This window comes from Channa argus, chromosome 2, assembly GCF_033026475.1.
Source record: "Channa argus isolate prfri chromosome 2, Channa argus male v1.0, whole genome shotgun sequence".
In the NCBI taxonomy this organism is placed as follows: Eukaryota; Metazoa; Chordata; class Actinopteri; order Anabantiformes; family Channidae; genus Channa; species Channa argus.
Window position 1 is genome coordinate 13,646,127 of NC_090198.1, and position 24,246 is coordinate 13,670,372.

The following is a 24,246-nucleotide window of genomic DNA, read 5'->3' on the forward strand; positions in this document are numbered from 1 at the left end:
AACTGAAAGGAGGAATGAGCTGACACTAATAGAACTGGCTTACTATTACAGTGTGTGCACGTATGGTGACATCTTTCACTGTATACTTTTTGTACAGTTTAGGTCAAGTCTGAATCATTAGAGCAGATTATAGACTTTATCTGTGTGGGACCAGCTACGTCACAGGGGAGGAAAATGTCTCTAAACTACTCTTTCTTCTTTAATTTTTACTCTACAAGCACAAAATATCTTCAAACGCAGCCATAAGCTTCTCTTTCAAATTGCATTGTAAAAAAACCACGGTGTCTTTGTGAGGCCCGGCTCGTTTTCCTCAAGCAGCCGTTTTAAAATGTATTAAGCAGCTGAATAGCTGACTCAATACAGCTAAAGACTCTGAACCTAATGAATCCTAATGATATGTGGGAGACGCAGTGTCTCTCTTTATGGTAACACTCAGCATCAACTGACTGGATGAGCAAATACATAAATCATGGTGTTTCCTTGTATCACTGCTTCAACTCGGCCACTCTCTGTTACTGTGCAGCCGCCATTGTTTATGTTGTCATTGTCTCTGTATCAATGTTTAACGCTGAAATTATATTGATTTGTAATGTGTCTAAGACATGGCAGCACAATGATGGAGTGGATCACACTGCTCCATCACAGGTGATCCGTTTGAATCCTGGCCGACTGAATTTGAAAATAAATAATTGCTGTGTGTGTATTAAGTTCAATACAAAACACTTATATATTACAAAAAATGACAACAATCAGTATAGATTGTATGATCAAAGGTACTGAGTACATTTCCATAGAAATAGTTTATTGTAATGCAGACATTGTTTGATCATATACAGTATGTCGAGAAACAAAAAACAAAAATAAGTCTCTGTCTTAATTAATTGAAGTGATAATTAATTAATTTAGGGAAAAATATATTTTGTAGAATGAGGAAATATCTGTGCAGCATATCTAAATATAAAAATCACAGTTCAACAGTCATAACCTTTTCCCAAATATTCAAAAGTCCCCTAGTTTAATAGATAAAGGTATGTTTAGGCAATAAATGTTACGCAGAAGTCCCACAGAAGTTGGTAAAGTGTTTAGCTATGAGTTATTTTAAGTCCCATCACAGACGGAACCTTCCCATCTCTTCTTTTATATGTGGTTTAAAAACAGATTCATTGCTCCATACTTCATCGAATCTCAAATGTTTCTGGTCAGATGCACTTGAACTGAGGAATCTGTTGTTGTAGTGTGATGTCGTTATTGGTCATTCTATGCATCGCGAAGTGCTACATAATTTTTTGGTGCCCATATCAGCCGGGTTACTTCTATGTCACGATTATTACCAATACTCCGGTCCCAGCAGTACTCGGGGGAGAGCAGCCTACTTGGTTTGTGAAGCCAAAAGTACTTGTTGAGGTGACTTTCATCATGCCAGAGTGCCTCCACATCATTTATTTTGTCATCCATGATGCTCAGATAGCAAGCGTCTGCCAATTTTTTGACATTGTCCCAGGATCCTCCAAAGATCGCAGCGTGATAGTAGTAATCTCCTGTTTCCATGAAGGCTTTGGATTTGGGGTTTCTGTCATAAGTGAACATATCCTTTGGAAGTTTGTAAAAGTGGGCATGGAGCAAAGCCACAGAATCCCCAAGAGCTTCTGTGCCAAATCTCCCTTTAAACTCCTGATCCACATCAAAGCAGAAGACATATTTGAATTGGTGACGAATTTCAGTTTCTATAGCTTCTGATATAGTCTTCATACGCATCATAGAGATGTCCTGCCACCTGGAGTGCTTTTCAACCTTCATAACCTTCATGTTTCGCTTAGGTGCAAGTTTAATGTTTGGTACCTTCTCTGGTTGATCGGTAAATACATAATATGTCACTGGTAATGCCAGCATGAAATGTTGTTCTGCAGAGATAAGGAATGTGTTGAGGTAGGCATCCAGGTACCTTAGGTAGAGACACACAGAAAGAAAAAACAACTGACTTTTAGTCACTGATGATGAAATGAAAATACTGCACCATAATAATAGTTATAGTTAGTTAGTTTTAACTTTGAGACAGCTGTCATACATACACAGTCTAAACACACTGAAAAGGAAAATCTGGCTGCAAAAGCAAAAGCACTGTCAGATTTATGCAATTATTGTGGCCGCAGAAAGAGGTTGATCAGAAACAGGAACATGTGTACTGTATTCAACTACCTAGTACTAGTTGCTGAAGCATTAAAAAATAATGATTAATCTTAATTATGAACCTTCCACGCACACAAAAGTTAGCCAAAGAGTTCCACAAGGCTCTGTGTTACGACCAATACCTTTTACTTTTTATATGTGTCCTTTAGGCAACATTATAAGAAAACACATACATTTCCATAGCTATGCTAATGATACCCAGCTATATCTGTCTATGGAACCAGATGAAAAAAAAAAAATTAGTTAATCAAGCTTCAAGCATGCCTACAAGAAATAAAAGCCTGGATGTCCCACAATTTCTTACTTCTAAACAAAACTGAAGTCATAGTATTCGGGCCTAAAAATCTATTCTGTCTAACTATATCATTACTGTATCATTACTACTGCAAGGAACCTTGGAGTTATTTTTGACCAGGATTTGTCCTTTTCCTCACATATAAAACAAATATCTAGAACATCCTTTGTGCACCTACAGAACATTGCGAAAATGAGGACAATCCTGTTTCAAAGTGATGCCAAAAAAAATAGTCCATGCATTTGTTACCTCTAGGTTGGACTACTGTAATTCCCTACTTTCAGGATGCCCCAGTAACTCCCTAAAAAGCCTGTCATTAATCCAAAATGCTGCAGCAAGAGTGCTGACTGGAATTAGCAAGAGAGATCATATTTCTCTTTCACTAGCTTCTCTCCATTGGCTTCCCATAAAATCTAGAATAGAATTTAAAACCCTGCTTCTTACATATAAAGCTCTGAATGGTCAGGCTCCATCATATATAGAAGATCTCATAGCACCATATCATCCCAGTGGACCACTTCGCTCACTTTTCTAGGAAGTACACAATTGTACCAGAGTTATTGCCAACATAAACATAAAGGTGTTTATATATAACTATAATGTTCTTAGTTGACTAGATGTGTAAAATTTGAGGTTTTTCTTAGTATTTCAGCTGTGGTATCTCAAAGGTAAATACACATTTCAAACTTTGTTTTCTCCACATTCTAACCAGTCTGTTTGGTAATTAGGGGTCTGTTAAAGTAAGGGCTACCATTGTACCTTGTGCTGTTCGTGTTTATAGTTTCAAAGTATACACGGTCATGTTCAAAGTCTTTTTAAATTCTATTAGAGAAGAGCTACATCTCAGACCCAACAGGTCTCACTGAGCATGTTAAATGTTAAACTCCATGAAGGCATAATTAGCAAAAGTATGGTTTGTCACCATAGAAGAAGTTCACTGAACGTCAACTAAACAAACCACAATTTCCTATAGGCAGAGTGGAATTGTTTGGCCTTAAAAAAAATCCACACAACATATGAGCAGAAACACTACATATTCACTGTCCGCATGGAGCTCAGTCCAAGTCTGCATTAGGTCATGTGGTATAAAATCAAATACAAGAATTATATATTTCAAAATATATATAAAAATTAAAATATAAAAAATTATATATATATATTTCAAAACATTACAAAATCTAAACTGGGTTAAAGCCCAGATTAATCAACAAGTGGTACATGAATAAAATGAACAGAATTACCAGTGGGTGGCACTGTAGATCCATCAGGCATTAATCATTTTTTCTAATGAATTACTATCTTTGCAAATTTTTATAGAATTCCAGTCGGACTCGAACATCATGAAATCTATTATGGAAACTTGTTATTCAGGCTTCATGAAGATTAGGACATATTGGACTTGCACCAAATTAAAGTCTCTTCCTGTGGCAACGGTTAATGGTTTTATGACTAGGAGAAAGTCCTATCATCCAAGTTTTCATAAGGAATCACAGTGTTGTCCTTTTGTAGGAGAGTGTTGATAATTTACACATTTAAAGTTAGGGGTTCAGTGTCCTTGTGCATTTACATGTTACAGGAACATGTTCAGCTACAGAAAGTTTATTTATGTTTTCCAAGACATCATCCAGGAAAGGAGGGGTCCACTCTCCTTGTTCTGGGAACCAGGATAACAGTAACTTTGTTGCTTTGGGCAGGATTCTGTCTGCAGCCTTGTGTGCACTACACAACGTTAAGCATTTAAAACTGTTTATTCTTTCATCTGTATATTTTCTCAACTATTTATCCTCTACATTTATTATACTAGTTGTTAGGTCAATAAATATTCATTTACTCATGTCAGGTGATGTTTTGTATTCCTTCGGTGATAGAAGACATTTGATATGTGACCAATTAATTTGCTCTGGGAAATTAATAATTAACAGGTTTCAACAGAGTGATCATCTATTATAACTGATCCAGTGCCTTATAACAAGGATAAGTTAATTATTAATAATGTGCATGTTTGCTACATTATTTTGATATATTGATAACTCCCATTGCTACACCTGACCTGATAACTATATTATATGAATTGAATAATGATATTGAATTGATATCACCACCTCCACACACACACACACACACACTTAATAATGAATCATTTTCTGCAATAAATTAAAAAGTGTGTATTTATTTGTTCCTCTAATCTGGTTTTAAAACTTGACGGTGATAATTTGACTATGTTTAGGTTATTTATGCATAAATAGATAAGGTATCACAGAGGGAGAGTGAAGGAAAAACCAAAGAACAAGAATTCCTTCACCCCTGTTAGCCCACAAAACAAAATTATCCAATTGGGCTCAAATGTCAGGCCAGTGTTCTAGTATGGTTTCTTGATCTGTATTTATTATTGTAATAAGAATAATTCAAAGTCTAATGTTTTCAGTTTCAGACTAAATAGTCTATGGAGAAACAAACCTGCCAACAGCAAACACAGTAAGGGCCACAGATGATTGGTGCTGGACATGACTTTGGTCATATAGATTAGGATCAAACATCCTCTCCCAGATGATAGGAGCTTTCCAAGATGTGTATGTCTGAACCTGTGGTCTGGCCCTGAAATAAATAAAAATATTATAAAATATATAAAAAGATTATATTTAATGAAGTAGCCACATGAGTTGGTTCATTGCATTATGGTCATGAATTTAATCTAGAAGTGAAACATTGTGTGTCCGGCATTTGTACTGCTACAACTAATAACAATAATAACATTGACAATAATAAAAGCCCTTAGAAGTCTGTAATCACATCAGCATGATCGATCAGCGCATGATCCCACGATGGTGGAACGAGCTACCAAACACTGCACGCTCAGCTGACTCTCTCCCATTATTCAAAAAACTGCTGAAAACTGAACTCTTCCGCATCTTCCTATGCACTTAAATCTCTTAACAAAAAAAAACAAACAAACAAAAAAAAAACCTTTCTGCTCTCTTGCACTTGTATCTCGTGAACTGTGAACACTTTTCTGATAGGACTTTGCTTTGATGTTTTCTCCTTGACTTAGATTTTTGCTGCCTTGTACCTCACTTGTAAGTCGCTTTGGATAAAAGTGTCTGCTAAATGACTAAATGTAAATGTAAATGTAAATCGATTGGTTAAATGGTAAACATCTTTTAGTGTGGTACATTATGGTAAAATCAAAAGTCAGTAATAACAATAATACTATTATTATAATTATTATTATTAGCTATTAATATAAACTAGTGGGCAGCCTGGTAGATCAATGGGTAGAGGTAGAGCATTGGGCTGGGATGTGGAAGGCCCCACACAGCCAACAAGAGCAGATAAAATGGGAGGGTTGTGGCAAAGAAAACTCATGCCAAATCAACTTGTGGAACATGTTTCGGTGTGGAAACCCCTGAAGGGACAAGTTGAAACTTACACCACATCCTAAGATGTGTTGTAACACTTTTAGGTAATATAACAGCCTTTTATTTTTTATATAATTTTATAAATCAAAAGAAAGGTTGAGGGAGCCACACCAAAAATCTTTAAACCATTTTTTTTTTAATAAGGAAGCCTAACAAGGTAACCAAGAGGTAAGAAACAAATTGGATGATAAATAATTGTTTTGAGGGTAATTTATGGCTGATTCAAGACACGGGTCAGAACCGACCCGTTAACACAAGAGATAGTAACAGAAAGCTAACGTAAGAGGAAGGTTAAACATGAAGTAAGTTACTCTTGAAATGAAGCCAGGTAGGTTACTTTTGACATGACTTAGGTTGTGAAAGTGGCGACAAGGTTACAGTGTTAACTGTATGAGCCTATGGTGAAGAAACAAACATAAAAGAGTCCAAAGCCCGAGTCCAAACATCAGAAGAAGCACAGGATAAATGGTCCACAAAATACATAGTGAGCATGGAGGAAATTAAGGCAGTAGCAGGGTTATTAGGAGATTTGGACTGATGATAGTTGCCATTGTAGAGTAAGATAACATACAAACATACTGTAGTGTGAACTAGGGGCCTCAACAGCTGCAGCCCTGCTCGCTTCTATCCCTGGACAACCAAGTGCTAATTATTTGAATCCAGTGTGCAGGGCTGCAGTTCCGGAGGCCTGACCTCCAGAGCAACACCTGCCTTCCTTTAACAGTGCAGTTTCAGCGACACCTTCAGAAACTCCAGACACTATCAGAAATCTAAAAGACGTTATAGATTTGCAGGAGACTCATGGAATCCAGGAGCTGTGCTGAACACAAACTTTAGCTAGTAGTAGTTTATGAGAGGCTTCTTTCTTAGCACAGCATCAGACAAAATTCTCAAAGCATGCAAGTCCTTTCAGATATTCACCACAGGTTTTTTTCATCTGGAGGACATTCAGACATGAAGATGCAACTGAAGTCAATGTGGAAAACATTGTTCTTCATTGTCGCACAACAATCATTACGTTTAAGTCTCTAACCATCTGTTGCAATGGCTACTGCAACAATCAAATTTCCTTTTGGCTATTTATAAAGTAGCTTGTTATTTATCTTGATACTTTAACAAGGAGCAGGACAAGTTTTAACATGAAGTTACTCTGAAATTAAGTCTGGTAACTTACTCTTAACATAAGACAAGCTGACAAGGTGGAGATGGTGCATAGATATTTGAACTTAGGTAATATGGGGAGGAAACCTTAGAGACAGAAATTAAAACACCAGAGGACACCAAAGAAGAACATACAGGTCCTCCAAAATAGGATAAAAAGAGATGTAAAAAGCACAGCTAGGAAACAGCAGTCAGAAAAACTTGAGCGACTGGACTGATTATGGAATTAGAATGAATTGCAAAATAGGGTGAGGATCTAACCGCAGAACCTCGCTAAAATAAACAAGCAGGAAGAGAGGTTCATTTGAAATGAGGAAATATAGAATAGGGTGGGAAGAAACAAACTAAACAAATAACAAAGCCGTGTCCATTTGTGTGTTGGCCAGTAAGTTCCTCATTATTTAGCGTGAACAATATTTGCACGGCGAAGTCATTGTGGTTGTGTCAGTGAAATGGTGATCCCATAATTACAAAATACACATGCTGGCATACTAAAATGTATATTATGATGTCTTGCCATTTTGGGATTGTTTTCTCATTTGTTTAATTGATTGTGACAATAATGCTAGTAGATATTTAAATAAAAATAAACTGGCATGACATCTGAACTTATGGAGATAGAACCAAAGGATTCAATCTCTTACCCAAAGTTGAGTGTTTCATTCAAAAGGAATTTCACTCTTGGTTTTCCTATAGTAGTCGCTGTCAGGTTTCCCACAGAGAAGAAGCTTGTCATATATCTAAAATTAGAAAAAATATTATCATGAAACTGTAATTTGTGCATCCAGAGAGTTTAAAAGCAATAAGGAGAAACTTGATACTTCGATACTTACTTTAAATATTGAGAATAAATGATAAAAATAATGAGCAGACAGCAGAAAAGTACAACTCCCTTTCCCTTGGTAATGAACCCACTGGTGTGATGGACAAGTAGACGAACAAACAACAAAAATAGAAAAGAATGCTGTTAAAACATAACATATTATATTAAATACTTAAATACATACACTATGTTACGGCTCTGTTCAGATCTGTGTCGCACAACAGCGCTACATTTTTGTTCAGTGAAGGTATAGGATGTTTGGTTTATTCATTACAAGCATTTTGCCAGACAATTACAGGAATCGAACACCACACCATCTTCGACGAGTATGTGTGGCAACACAACTTGTCCAAGATGTGTTGTCCAACAACACAACAAAGCACAAGGAGTTCAAAAAATGGCCTGCAACTGATTTTAGCCACTGTAGCACAGAATATTGCAGTTTTTGGGGACTAGAAGAAGTTCATTTTATTAGCATTCTGATGTCATTTGTATTAGCATATGAGATTCAACTTATGCTCGTTGTAGGAATCCAGTAAGATCGTTTTTATTATATAACATACATTAAGTAAATCTAATAGTGAGATTGCTTATAACAAAAGAAGCCATGACTATTATAAACCCTGAGTGCCATGCCACAAAATACCCAAATTCAGCAACAGGAAAGAAGCTAGAAATAGACCTGCTGATGATCAAGGGCTGATGATTAGCAGCACCCAGTTACAACTTATGCTCTTATAGAATTACTAATATTGCCCATATGTGGCCCAGCACACCAATAGGTCTAAACTGCCATCCATGCAAAACCTCTACACCCAGAGGAGCATGAGGATAGCTGGAAAAACCATCAAGGACCCCAACCACCGCAGCCACAGACTCTTATGACCACCAGGGAAACTATTTTTCTGTGCACTTTCTATGCACTTAAATCTGTTTAAAAAAAAAAAAAATCCTTTCTGCTCTTTTTCACACTTGCCTTGTACCTCACTTGTAAGTCACTTTGGATAAAAACATCTGCTAAATGACTAAATGTAAATGTATTTAGAATCATCAGAGACACATCCATCAAGCTGAGAGTCAACAGGTTATTCAGACTGCTAAACTCAGGAATACTATGAACACATGCACAATACACACACACATACACACACTATATATAGTCAGTCTAAAAATGTGTGCATGTTAGTATGTGAAGTGAGGACCTTATTCAACACTGATCATTTTTTCCAATTAAGCACCTTAGAGCTGGTCTGCACTGGTCTCATTTTTTGAATGCAGTGTGATGAAATGGCAAAAAAGTGCAAGTAGTAATAGCTGTCAATTGTAGGAAATTGGGGTATGATGGTTCAGCCCCACCGACATCCATGCTAAGTTCAAGAGATGAGCACCATCTTAAGAAGTGACATTTTGTTAGATTTCCATGACTATTGTGTTGTGAGTGGTGTGTACAACTGATTTCCAGATCAAGTTTCACTGACTATGTGTTGTTTTTTCTCTTTAGCATGACAGTAATTCTAAAAAAACTCTGTATTGTGTATTGTCTCACCACAGTAGCACCTATACGTGACTTTATTTTTAGCATACATCAGTGTGAAATGAAGTATGAAGTACAGAAAATATGTAAGTGCCTAACTATGATCATTCAGTGGGAAATTAAGTTCTATATGTAATTAAAATATAAATAAGTAAATTAAAATAAGCAAATATGAAAAGGGGACAGTTTTCCAGTATTGTGTCTTTTTTTAATCTTTAATCCCTATGATTATTAACAAGGGAAATTACTGTCTTATATGTAGCACTGTACTGTAAATAAACTTAACTAGATTTTTTTTCCTTTTAATAGCCTACATGCTGGACATATAGAATATGCAGTATTTTAAAAATGTAATTATTTTGAATTATCATGAATAAGAATTACTACTTCAATGATTAATTTGACTTTTCTTAAGACATGTTATATAGACTTACATTCTCCTTATTTCTGGCACAATTTGTAATACCTAATAAACCAAAAATCCTATACAATCACTGAATGGAGATTATAAAAATAAACTGCATATTTCTTGCTAGAAATGTTAAAATGTTTTGAATATTTTTTAAAGAATAAAATGAACTGCACAATAAATATATGTTTTTCTATTAGCTTCATAACATAAAAATGTCTTCCTTCTTATGTAATAGTTATCCATAGAGAATATTCTCTTGAAGCCTACACAGACTGATAAAACAAATGACAGATTGTTCTTTCTTTTGGTCCCTAAACATTGTAATATTTAATGTTACAGTGACTTAACACGGGCGTTCCTTTTGGTGAAATGCTCGTCACAACTAATTAACTACACGTTTTGAAACATATAAAAATAAGCTCTATATTTATCACTAGAAACAATTTCAAATGTCTTTTAATGGCAAAAAATGTTTTAAAAAATTGCATATTCCACTGTAACTGTAAGAAATGTCCACCATTTTTGTTACTTTTGCTGCCAGAAAGTCTCACAACAAATGTGCAGGCCAATAGAAAAGAATAGGCAAAAATACCATTGGTATCTTAAAATTTTACAGCCCATATTGTGAGTTGTGGACCAATGTAGCTATTGTACAATTTCATATGAGATTGGGTTGCTTAAATGCAGTTACTCTTTTATTGTTATCTTTATCCAGTTTATCAATTAAAAACTGTATAATAGAAAATAAAAACATAGACTATTAGAAAATAATGATTTCCTCTTACCACAGGAAAAAATATGTGGTTTAAGTAAACTGAGCTTTTTCTATTGCTATACCTTCCCCATTGGGAGACCCCTGAAATATACTGTAAATGGCAGAATACCTCATTGGTGTAGAATGCTCTCTCATACTCATTTTCATGAAAAGAAATTCTTGATGGTAGGAGAAATTATGAGGACGTTTTGTTGGATGTTGGATGATACAACACCTGGAAGGCAATAAAAATGACAGTTAGTTAGGCAAACATCATTAAAACAGTTTTGACAGATTGTGTTAAACCAGATGTTTTGCCTTTGTGCTTCACAGTGTATCTCATTATTTCTGGCAAAGGAAAGAAAGATTATCCCCCTTCTCATGTTGTTTGTCATGTAAAGCTTGTCCAACATAGGAGGGAAATTGGAACTAAAATTCAGCCTGTACCTCAGACAGACGTGACAGCTGCTGGTATACTTGTAAATTTATCTCACCTGTGCTATTCAACTGGGTCCACACAAACACAAAGGCAGCAAGAACCTTGTTGCTTTCTGTAATCATTGTTTTTGAGCACAGCATATATACATATTTAAATGAAATAATTTTTACTAGTTTAAGAAGCTATGTGGATATATATATATATATATATATATGAGTAACAATCTTCTGTTCAGAAAGCATGTTTATGTGTAAAGTGGCATCTGCCAATAATGTTTGGTTCACCTCAACAGGAGGATATTAATAGGGAGTGTAGCTGTTGTACTCTTCACTGTGTGCAGTGGTGCTTAAATGCCCGTTTAACTTTTAGCTAGTTAAATAACAGACGAAGACATTCAAAAAGATACTTGGAGTAGGTAGTACTGCCCAGACCAAAATTTGTCACAATTAGCCAAAATTCTTTCAGTGTTAAACAATCTTCCTATGCAAACATTAAAGCAATATTGACATTTTAAGAATTTATAGGCATGTTATATGGCTACAGTCACTCGCCAGTTACTTTAGCTTTATATATACACATACTCACTGGAAATGTGGTAAAACCTAGTCTTGCTTTGTCAGAAAGTTATATCTCTTTTGTTTAATGGGTATAAACAGCAAAAAAAAAAAAATGTTACTGGACTAATTAACCGAGAACACTTGTTCATGTGTTCTGGTGTTTTCCTGGTGTGTACACCAGGAAAAAATAATGAAAGAGATAAAAATCATCTGTGTAGCTGCAGCTACTGCAAATTGTCAGCCATAGATCTTTTCACAAAAAAGACTCAAAGTCCAACTTGTTATACAGATAGTCAGTCTGGAACACCATTAGTACAAGCATGCAAAAGGAAATGTATAAAGGGACACTACAAACCAAAGGCATTAGTAGTTGGTTATTATCAGAAACACTAAATTTGTGTGTTTTTATTTTTACTTCCCGTTTGTGTTATGAACACAGAAGCAGCACCAATGCCAACCCTAACCCAGCCAGAGGCACAGTTGAACTTTTACAGCTATAAACAGTGGACTCTCTAAAGTCTCTCTAAGTGCAAACTGTGTGAAAGAAACCATCAGTTTTAGATGGACAAATGTCAAAACACTAAGACAAATACAATTGTGTCAAATGACCTACTCTGTCAGTAATTTTTAACTTTGGCCAACGGCCTAACTCAAAACCCGCCTGACCAGTTTTTAAGTACCAGTGCAGCAGATTTTGTTAAGAAATTCCTGTAATTCCTGTCTTCTATTACTCAGTGGTAACTTGAAACACCTAAACATTATTTTTCAAAACAACTACACTGCAAATTAATTTGTTTTGTTCCCCCATTTTCAGTAAATATCTTTAAAATTAATGTAACTGGCCAGTCTGAACATAATGTGACATGTGTCCTGTGTAACAACATCAAACCTAATGCCTAATGGACACTGAATATCATGGATTTATATTCAATTGATGTGAACAGATGTGAGCACTAGCATGGGTAGCACTAACCCATAATCTGTCAATCGTTATATATTCTGTGTATGTTTTTTAATTTACACACAAAGCTTTGCTTACTTTTAAAGAATGCCATTGCATTTTTATGCATCAGAACAGGACAAATTGGTGATGCCACATGCATAAAGCTCACCTGCCAGCTCACATTGAAGGAGGAATTGACAAAAGTGGGGGTGTGGGTATTTTGCGGCACTCCCATCATTTGGAACAGATTTAAAGGAAGGTAAACATGGTGGATGGTTGTGCTCAATCACCCTGCGCTCTGGCATACGTGGCCTTCTGCTGGACAATAAAGTGTGGCAATCAAATACAACTTTATAAAACGGACCAAAATTGATAAAAAGTTATTTAAGCCCATATAAAACATTAACTGGGGAGTGCTTGATTCAAACAGTCATTTCTTTGGAATGCCGTTACAGAATTTGCTCTTTTTGATAAAATGTCCAATGTTAGTTACAGAGCTTCAGACCCAGTTTAATCTCACTTTGCTTTCTAGCAGGATAGGGTTAACACACACACACACACACACACACACACACACACACCAAAAAAACTAACAAGAATACTGAACATAAGTTAGGGAAATATAGGAAAGATAGTGCTAGAAACCAGAAGGAGCAAAATACAGACCTAAATATAAAATGATGAACCAGAGAAATTTACCAAAAGGAAGGAAGCTAGGGTTCCCTTTACACATGGGAAAAAAAATATTGCACTAATTGCCAAAGATTTGGCAATGAGTGAACCTAACTGGGGATTTAAATAGGCAGGGGTACAGCTGAAAATAATCAGGACTGATGAATTGGCTGAAATTACTATAGGACAGGTAGTGAGAATTTGGAACTTTGAAATAACAGGAAACAGGAAGTAAATCTGGACAAACAGAGTAGAAGAAAACATAAATGTCAGCACTACAATTAAAGCCTCTATCACTGCTGCACGTTGTACACTTTGTTTAACTATGTATTAACACTTCTGTGTTAAGGATGTGTCCAGCTACATCAAAGCTGTTCTACATTTTTATGTTCAGCATGTATTTTCTCTAGAGAGTCACAGTTTTATCTTCTACATTGAGTGGTTTGTTAGAGGTAAAACCAGTCCAGAGCAAGGGAGGGAACAAGTGTAAGAATGTCACTGAAAGGGTGTGAGAGCAAGTAAATCAGGGGGCAGAGGAGGCCAGAGATCAAAAGCAAAATCAAGTCCAGGACCGGGATCAAGACGATAGCAGGCTATATGTTAAAAGAAATACCACTAAACCGTTTAATGTAGACCTTTGGACTCTGCGTTTTTAGTCCAAAGGTCTGTAGACAAGATATATATATATAGCACGACATTTGAAAGTGCAAAAAAACCTACTTTGTCTGCTAAATTCTAACTCATCGTCTTTTTGCTGTCTGGGACTGTACATAAAAATAATGTCATTTCTTTTAAAAGAAAATATTATTCGACACCTGTGAAAGCAGCTATTACTCAGTGTTGCCTTATTTGTGGGTGGAGTAGGTTAGTTGAGGAGACAGCTGAGGAGTTTGGCAATGTTTTGCATAGACTTGTGGCCAGGGCCGTTGCAGCTGATATGTGAGACAGATTAGTAGTTTTATCCATTTGCTGAAGTGTGATGACAAACTCACATTGTACCTGACACCTGAGTTAGGAAAGTTATAGATGTCCCAGATCAACTCAACAGTTAAACTCAAGTGTGTGGAATGGGGATATGGCTGACACGCAACACTGTACAGTAACTGTCCCTACTAGGGATCCTGAAGGACGTGGGTGATGGGGCCAACAAATTTTCATTCTTTTTGATTCATTCTAGGGCAAATTACAAAAGCAGCAGCTGAAGAGACAGCTGTGTACTGCCGATAGCCAAACCACTAACTGTCATTAGCACTGAGCACACGGAAAGAATTCTGACACTAGAATGTGAGACTGTGAACATTATCAAGATTGTGACAGTAAAAGCACACAGCAGCTCAAACTGCAGAATTTAGCTCTAATATTACGATCACAACACACACATTTAGGTAGAAATAATGCACAAAAAAGCCTCTTTGAAATAACGGCAGTCAGTGTTCAGCAGGGCTGAACATTTATTTTGTAACCAAAGTGTGTGTAGTTGTAATTATGTAATTGTGTCTACTAAACCATTCATTTGGACAAAATTTATTTTTAGGTGCAACTGAAAGTAAGTAGTTTGAATAAAACCATTTCTACCATGATAAAACATATTTCTTTACTGAAATGGGCAGTCCTTAACCACTGTCCTACACAGGAGTCCCACGTTATCATCGCAGACAAAACACATTAAATAATTACGTGAAATACACACATTCGGTGTAGTTGATGGTGATTCTTCTTGAAAGAAGCACAGCTGGCAGAAAAAAACAGAAAAATAGTTCACAAAGATTAAAGCTTCTATAACTGCTGCACATTGTACACTTTGTTGAACTTTGTATTAATATATATAAAATGAATTACAGACCTTACTATATCTAAATGCGGACGTCATCTCTCCCTATTTTAATCTGACCAGGTCATGAATGACACCCTAAGCAAGTTTTTAGGTGGAACGTGGTACACAAGTTTAACCACTTCACAATTACAAAAATAAATATCCTGGTTAGTAAATGAATAACACTTTTTGTAAAACTTTCTTTAAAACCAAGTCTTTTACCTGCTTATAATACTGTATTTCTTACACACACTGTCTTTTTTATTAGCACTGCAATATAATGAGTAATTCAGATCCTACAGCATCCTACAGCTGTAGGCTTTTTGCAAACCAAACACTTGCTCCATATACTATCATTTCAACACAACTATCAGTTTACATTTGAAAATAACAAAGGTGGTGGTTAAGACTCTTTAAAGTTGAACAGCGGTGGAGCATTGATTCCTTCTATAGGGCTGTGTTGTTAACCACCCACATCACCATAACTAAAGTTCATTCCAGAATCAGATTTGATTGTTATCATTTGTTTACTAAAGTGTTCAGGTAATTATTCTTCTTTATTATTTTCTTCTTTAATACTTTGTAATTTGTGGAGGTTTGTTAGAACCTTTGTTGAGAAGGTAGGACTAATTTGCATACAGATACTTTGAATACTTTACAATGTGGTGAATACACAGGTGAACATTTATCTGCTAGAAACTACATATTATTTTGGAGTATTTTTCTTTGACATGATTGTAAATGTATTAATTTCCTTCTCACAGTATGTATGCCTTATGTTAACTGGGCCAATAGAATGTCCTGCTGTCAGCCACTTCTGCAACTCTCTTTTCACCACAACTTCCTCTTCAACACGGCGTTCGAGGGCGTCTTACCATGATTACTTCAGTGCAACGTCACATGCATCTTTCTATTTCGATATGTTGTATTGTAAAATTGAAAATGGCTAACCCTTACATACAGATCATAGCAATACAAATAATTTTTCACAAAGACACGTTATCCTCATGTGTTAGTCCACATTTAACCTTAGTCTTAGACTAGTCTAACACAAGTAAATACTTTTTAGTTGTTTTTTATCGAGACTACAAATGTTAATATTCAGCTTAAGTAGGATAAAGACTGGAGATTTTATCAAATGGCACGGCTGCAATCCTGTCTTTGATTTACTTTGAGTTTGCAGAAGCAACAGACATGCACGGGCTTTCCGAAAAGAGGAGACACTTACCAAACAACGGGACGGCTGCTGAAGTCATTTAAGAAAAACACTTCATCAGAGTTCCCAAATCAGATGGGCCAGATTTTGCACGAGGTAAAAAAAAACATGAAGGTAGAAGACAGGCACGAAGTAACAACAACAACAAATAATACTAAAAAAAAAAAAAAAAAAAAAAAAAAAAAACAATTCGGAGATCAGTGTCTATCTGAGATTCTAAAAAGTTGGAAAGTGTTCCGTCCAGTCAGGATGCAAATGAAAAGCGGTTAAAACCCCAGAGCGCGCTGCTTTTACTGGCTGAGTGGCGGAGAAAGAATGAGCCCGATACTTGTGTCGCTCAGCACATGTTAGCGACAAAAGCTTTGAAGCTGTAATGAGTCACTAACAGGTAGTCATTCTGCATCTGGAATGAAACCAGCGCAGTTTCAGCACAGAAACTGCGACCAGAGAAGCGCCAAGAGCGTTTTTTAATTATTATTATTATTATGTTTTATGTGCTGATTTGTATATGTAAAGCGGTTTGATGTACATGTAAATCGACTAAAGAGGATGGTGAAGATCGTAGGAGTGGAGCATCAGGGGTGGATACTCGCGGTTCCGGCTCTGAATAACAATATTTGAATAACAATATGAATAACAATCTTCCCCCCCCCCCACATTTTGCTATTATTGTTGTGATGTGTGAAGTTATACGAACATTATTCGCTGGTAAAAATGTCTGACCCATACACGGAATTTGCATTAACACACGTTTAAACATTTTGTAAATAATACACAACATGGCTTAAACCGTGAAGTGGACAGCGCCGCCTCATATTCGGAAAACACAGGGGAGGTCCTGAAACAATTTGTGCAGAACGTGGGAAAACATAATGCAGAGCCACCCCGCAAAAACAGGAAGAGACTGACTGACTGCATTGACACTGACTGCATTTCCACAAAGCCCATCAAAACTACAAATATAGTAGCCAAACGTGTTTGAAACATGATGCGGTTTTTCACCCTTACAATAACAGGGCCCAGCGCTCACACTGTTTGTTTTACTATTTGCGTATAGCATTATTCATACAATCCCCAACTGTAATGTTAGTTTAACTCGTGTGTGTTATTATTTTAAACGGTTACGTTGCGAACATCGCAGCTTTCAGGGAGAATATACAAAGGCGGCTCCTTGGCTTTGACTTTACATATATATGCAACAGTCAAACAACCCCTGCATCATTGCGTTCTCACTATTACTCTCACGGTGACAGAAATGGTGCGCTTTTACGCACAGCCAGTCTTCATGTTTTTGCTCAGATTAAGTTTCCATGGTGTCGATTCTTCTACCTCATTATACTTTTTGTTCATGGACTAATTTGGACCTACAGCCCGTGGAACTTGGATATAAAAATATCAAATGTTTGCTTGTTAACCAGTCACAACACCCAGGTCAGTCTAAGTCTATTAATGGCCACTATAACTTTTCAAGAGATCCGGATTTCAGAATGTTGCAGCCCAATTCTAACACAGTTGTTAAAATCCACCGTCCTCACTCAGGACTGGCACGTATAGCGAAACCAGGGCCGTTTATGGAATTTATGGTGCCCTATAGGCAAGAAGGATTTTAAGTGATTATTTATCTTATTAATATCTGAAATCAAGATCATAGCATCTAAGTTAATTTGCGCATGACTTGACTATATCCACTCAAACTCTGGTGTGTGATTCCTGTAAATGTTCGGATTTTAGAACCCTTCGAAATATAAACAGTAATTGACTGAATTATCCCCAATAATGAACCCACTCGAATACACTGTGAATTGAAAAAGAAGAGGTCCAGTTTCGTTTGGATTTAACATAAATATAGAAGTAGTTGATCCGGACAAACAGAGATTATTGTCCTTTCCTGCACACCCCGAACAAGAGCTACAGACACATGAGAGCAAGTTTACTGATAAACATTAGTGACTCACCTTAAAAGTGGTAGTAGTTTAGGTCTGAGCAACAATATACGTCACTAGTCAATTTTTCACTAACGCAGATGCATCCTGAGAGGAAGTGGCCAAGTAACTAACTGAGAACACGGAGTTCGGTGCGAGGGAAAGGCGGGGATGTGTGGGCACTGCTGCTGCTGCTGTGTGTTTTACTACATCTAATAGCAAATATCTGTGCTTTTTACTCCATTTCATTTCTTAAACGTTTACGCATACGACATTAATTGTTATTTTTTTAATGATAACGACTCGATAGCGGGTCAGCAATTGCTTCACTAAACCAATCGGCTTACTTATTTTTCTTGCACCCTCCATGCATCTTTAGTGGATAGGGACTAAAGGTTCATCCCAAGTCCCTTTTTTTGCTTCCACGTTTCACTCACTTGTTTTCCTGCATCCTAGTCCCTACTAAAAAGCAGACTTCAGTGTAGACTTCAGTGTAATTACTAAATAAGGGTCATGTATTTTTAAATTTAAAGATATTGACCTTTATTTGAATTTGTATCATTTATAATTTAAACAAATTGTCCGGTTTTCAGTCCGAAGCTACACAGCAAGCTAAAAGGACTATGTTCTAACATTGGTCAATTATCGCCTGCATTAAAATGTCCTCACATTGAACTATTCACCACGGCAGATGTTGGCCCAGGGGCCAGTCTATCTCAGGGCCAACACAGAGAGAGTTACATTCACATTCACACCTACGGGCAATTCAGAATCACCAATTAACCTAACCTGCAAGTATGTGGACTGTGGAAACTGGAGTACCTGGAGGAAACACAAGCACACAAGCACATGGAGAACATGCAAACTCTGCTCCGAGGCCGCAGGCAGCAAGCCTTCTTGTTGTGAGGCGGTAACCACTCCACCATCATGCTGCCATTTAATTCATCATACATGAATAAAATAAAATAATATTACTTGTGTAAAATACCAAAGTAGGTTTACCTCAATAAAGAAAGAACTGTGTGGGGGGAAATAACGTTTATATCACACTGCCCTTATTTGGGTTTCAAAAATTGGAGAAAAATCCAAGTTAAAGAAAATTATGACTTTTAAATTCTATCATTCATTTAAAGGGTGTTGCATAAATTAAGTAAAAGTGTTATCTACTGTCATATAAGAAGCACAAAAACAATAGGCTTAATAAAATAATTTTAAAAAGGAATAAATATATCTAATTTGATAAATTAATCAGAATCATGGGGCCTCTGAGAAGGTAACAAGCAGGCTGAATGAGCACCCCTCCCCTCCCCTCCCCTCCCCTCCCCTCCCCTCCCCTCCCCTCCCCTCCCCTCCCCTCCCCTCCCCTCCCCCTTACTCGTCCACCTCACACCTAACACCACGGCAATCTCCCGTTTTCACGTGTTACATTTAACCACAAAAAAGCAGTTCTGCTGCTAAGAATGATGTTTTTTCTCTTTACTGGTAATAGATGTAGTGTTAGCTATAGCTTAACCTTACAGTGTCTCTGTGGTATTTTTCAGCACATTTTTTGAGCCCAGCTTAAGTAAGAAACACAAAAAAGCTAAAGAATAACCTTTGTTCTAAACACACCCAGCCTAAGTGAGTTTGTTGGCTTTCCTTTGGTGTACAATGCTGTTGAAAAGTCTTTGCATATTTGCTTTTAATGCAGGGACATTTCCAGACAGTTGAAAACAAGATAACAGTACGTCCAAATTGTTTGCATAAGTCTGTGACTAACAAGAAAAACAAGGTTAAGTCTTTAGCAACACTGGGCCTATAGACAAAAAACTAAGCATGCTTTATTTTGGTCTTCTCTCGGTTTAATGTAATGTTTCCTAATATGTAACACATCTTGTAATATAACTTGTAAGAAAAGACATTTAAACAGAAATGTTTTTTAAATCTTTTTAGAGAACAAATGGAACATTGTCAGTATGAACGCTGTCTGTAGCAGAAACAGGGGAAACAGAATTTGAACACTGCTCCCACTCTATAGCCAAAAATGAGACATATTATTTTATAAAAATTCTGAAAAACCAGTGGACTGAGTGTCTCAGTAATTCCAAACACTCTCACAACATAGTGAGACACCTTTTTGGGTAAAACCACCAGCTGATCTTCAGCATCAGTTTCAAAATCTCCAAGTTACAATGTTTGCATAATGTCTAATCAAGATCAGTTTTTACTTTTGAATCTGGAGCGTCCGTATTTAAAGAAACTGGCTCTGGGAAAATAATTTTTGCCAAAGTCAGTATGTTGTTATACCATAAAAAAAAAAAAAATAATAATAATACCATACAATCAAATATTTGATCTTCTCATGCTATATACAGGCCTACAGTACAGGTTATTTGTCTTTATACCGAGCATCTTTGGTACCAATATTTGATTAATGAACAAATTCAGTGTTTCAAGCTATGCCAGTTTTATATGGCGACTTGGAAGATTGAATCATGTCAGCTAGACTTATTTGTCTTGGTTAGAAATGTTTCGCAAAGGCTACTGGGATATAGAGACACTTCAATAAGAGCTGGGATGTTCCTGACCATCAAAACCAGTTTTCTCTCAGCTGAGTGAGACAGTCTTCTTCTTAGAAAATTGGTGCACCTCTTAATAGCTTGTATCTATGTACAATTAATTGAACTGATCTTGGAATCAGCAGCTCTGTTGTGTTGGTCAATTCAGTGAGTTCTGTCAAACACATCCTCATTATGTACACAGAAAAGCCCACTAACAGGAAGTGAAGAGGTTTTGGGCTTCCCAAATTCAAAGACATTTAGGACCTTTCAGCACCACAGAATCAAAAATCTGAATGGTTGCATGTGTAGTTTTAACCCCATATGTCTAATTTTGAGCCTTTGTTGATGTCAGAAATCCCAAATGAGGTGACCCTGAATGTAAAATTCTTGCCCATTTTATTTAGTTAAGATGAATGTAGTAAATAGGCCTAGAGAAACATATTGATTTTCAGATAAATTGGAATTATTATTTGCATGAAGCCCGGGAGGTAGCTCCGTGCAAAGAAGCAAGTTACTTGGTGCTTCAACACACAGGACACCGTCTGAACGGCAGGCTTTTCCCCCATTCCACCTCCAGATCGGTTCATCAACATTAGCCTGCTGTTTGATTATAAGGTGGTGTGGACCACAACAAGGTAGAAGAAAAAGGTTCAGTGTGTAGCTGTGGAGGCACACGGTTTCGTACCGAGTTCTAGGAATTCTGCGAGTCCTGTGAGTTCAGCCATACTTTGAGAAACTTGTTTGATGAAGCTGTTTGTGAATGTGCGAGTGAGATTACTGTACTTAAACTCGCATGTACAATTGAACCGTCATTGGCTAAGTTGAGAAGTAACTACAGTAAATGTTCAATGTTCGTCATACAACGATCTCCGGAGTGGAGTATTTGCTGGAACATCAGATTTGAGTAAGACCGCCTCTACACACACACTAAGCCCAATGTAACACACACAACTCAAATAGTCAAGTGCAGCCCTAATAGGCTCAAAGTCTTCATAATCTTAAAGTGTGCAAGATGCTGTATGTGGATAAATTCATATACAAAAAAATGCATCCAACAGGTCTGCATAATAACTCTAGTAACCCGATACTAAATTAGTAAAGTAATGACAGCAAAAAAACAGCAAAGTAATGGCAGCACAGCTATTTTATAATGAATTAATCCCAAAGCTAACCTCTAAAAGGCTACACCATATTTTAAAACATGTTTTTTCCCACACATTCAAATTACATTTGGAAGCAAAATGCTGGAGGGAGTTAGGGCTGCCACCTCACATCTATGACATCTGTGTTTCAATGGTCCTCAATGGCCTTTCTTTGTGGAGTTTGCATATTTGTTTTGCTTGCGTGCATTTCCTCCTGCAAATCTTAACACGGGGAAGTGGTTCAGATAATGGATGGATGGGTGTTAGTTACAGCCCAGGAAATCTACACTTTTGAACCACCAAAGCCATGAAGATGAGTTTGATATTAATCATGGGGGCCTGCAATTAACAAGGCTAACTTCATCCTAGCTTTTAATACAGTCAGCCTTTTAGGTACTGGCATGACAGAACAGCATCAATTCCTCCCACGGACAACAGTGTCAGTGGTTCAACTACCTGGGTAACTTCTGCAATGAGCTCAACAGGCTGTTGTCCCAATTTACCTTAAGATGGCACTCATCATCCTGGGAGACATGCAGTTCTACCTATAGACAACCTCCAGGCTGTGGACATCCTTACACTTCTGACTACATTTGATCCGAAACTGGTCCCCACTCCCCAAACACACAAAGCTGGCAACCACCTGGACACTTGTCTTTCAGGCCTTCCTGTCCCTCACCTCCTAATCCCTGGCTCACTCACCTGATCTGTGAGCAATACACCACAAGCAGGGCTTCTCAGAGAAAGTGGTACAAGTTTAATACTTGGGATGAATCTGATCAGAACTTGCCATCACCCTGTTAACTAAGTGTCAACAAGGCAAAAACTGAAAACAACCAGGTTAGCAGCGCCATCTTCAAATACCTTCTCTAACCCCGCCCCCCATCCTCCTCTTTCACTCAGTTCTTTTTCATGGACTTCAGTAACCAGGTTACAAAGCTGATTTCTCAGTTGACATGTCTTTTCAATGTATAGGCGTAACCAGTTTTCTCATCGCCTATCGCCTTTCATTGCGTAACAAAAGGCTGCAGAGACGAACATCCAGCTGAGTGGAAAGGTGAACGAGCGGAGAGATCGATAACGGGACGATGCCGCCTCGTTTTCATAATCCAACCTGCTTTTCAAGTCCGACAGATAATGTACCTAACAAAGTTAGGTATCTGCAGGGAAAAGCCAAACCAAACAAATAGGTGGCTTTGCCTCGCAGATTCGCCTTAATTCATACAGTGTGGCTCCTGTGGCTCAGCCGTGTATCTCTCACCTCTGTCTTTTCCTCTCTCTCCCTCCACTGTCACTCTACAGCATGAACACAGCCCAAAAAAGAAAAGTGAAATAAAAACTGAAGAAGCATATAGCGATGATCCGTGATCAGGCTTCCAAAATGAGTCCAAAGTGGAGGAGATATTAGGTTACTCTTCTGCTGCATGTTTACAGCTACCTGGTTACTTAAGTACATGTAAACAGTCACAGTTGATGACTTCACCCGTTTGTTTCCCAGAAAGGTGGCAGCCATCAGCTCCACCTCCATTCTCTCCAACCACCTCCAACCTCCAATAGATTACCCTGCTTTATCCCAGGCATTACACAAATATTTTTGTTTTTGTTTCGGTGATTATTTTGGCTGTGTTTGAGCTTATGGCAAGATTTTTGAAATTTTCTCTCACATGCCATTTATAACTATAGTTATGCATTTTGCACTCTCTGGACACCTTCCTGGCACATATGTACACACACACACAAACAAATTAATCATCATACATCAATATTTTTTTCTGCTTTTTTTCATAAACCACTTAAACAACTTTAAATCTGTATGTGTGTGTCCATGTGTGCTTATACTTGTCAATATAACAATGACACACCACCATGAGATTGCATTACATTTTTTAAATAATGAATAATTCACACCTAGACAAATTCCAAAATAAAGAGATTTCACATACTAAATGTTGAATCAATACAATGTAATATTTGTAATTACAAATACAAAATAAATTATTTATATATGGCATGTCTGTACACCCTTTGTATAGCCACCATCTAAGTACATGTTCAGATAGCTGAATAGTCCATATCCTTTATATTTGTTTCTTTTACAGAAATGTGCTCTTCGGCAAAATATAGACCACATAAAATAATCTGTTACAAATCAGTGTTAGTGATAAACAATGCACTCACTGTTTATTTTTCACTGCACACAGCTGTGCTGTACCCCTGCTCGATGTCTCAAAACAATGTGGCAACCCTTTGGTTTCTTCGGCTTAGGATCGTGATCTAATTTAGTTCTCAGTGAAGCGTCACGTAATGATGTCAAATATGGATATGGACACCAAAGGTACCTCTTGGCATTACCAGTGGATGCTGCAGGAGTGCCACTATTTGATGCTACAGGAATTACGTTATGTACACACACTACTGTC

General features: G+C 37.1%; 1 protein-coding gene across 15 annotated transcripts; it reads right to left on the reverse strand.

The window, feature by feature from the left end:
* Positions 1-759: 759 nt before the first annotated feature.
* On the reverse strand, positions 760-23,282 carry LOC137116824 (N-acetyllactosaminide alpha-1,3-galactosyltransferase-like). Of its 15 annotated transcripts, none has more exons than XM_067495612.1 (8): positions 18,178-18,196; positions 14,884-14,925; positions 12,703-12,836; positions 10,713-10,817; positions 7,893-7,973; positions 7,704-7,799; positions 4,940-5,077; positions 760-1,942 (listed from the first exon to the last, which is right to left on the reverse strand). In XM_067495612.1, coding segments are annotated over exons 3-8 (1,107 nt in total). In that variant the 5' UTR covers positions 12,705-12,836; positions 14,884-14,925; positions 18,178-18,196; the 3' UTR covers positions 760-1,257. The 15 variants fall into 15 exon arrangements, with proteins under 15 accessions (XP_067351713.1, XP_067351711.1, XP_067351716.1 ...); XM_067495610.1 differs by lacking the exon at positions 18,178-18,196 and adding an exon at positions 16,235-18,088; XM_067495615.1 differs by lacking the exon at positions 18,178-18,196 and adding an exon at positions 16,235-18,088 and having other exon boundaries at positions 12,691-12,836.
* Between the last annotated feature and the right edge of the window lie 964 nt (positions 23,283-24,246).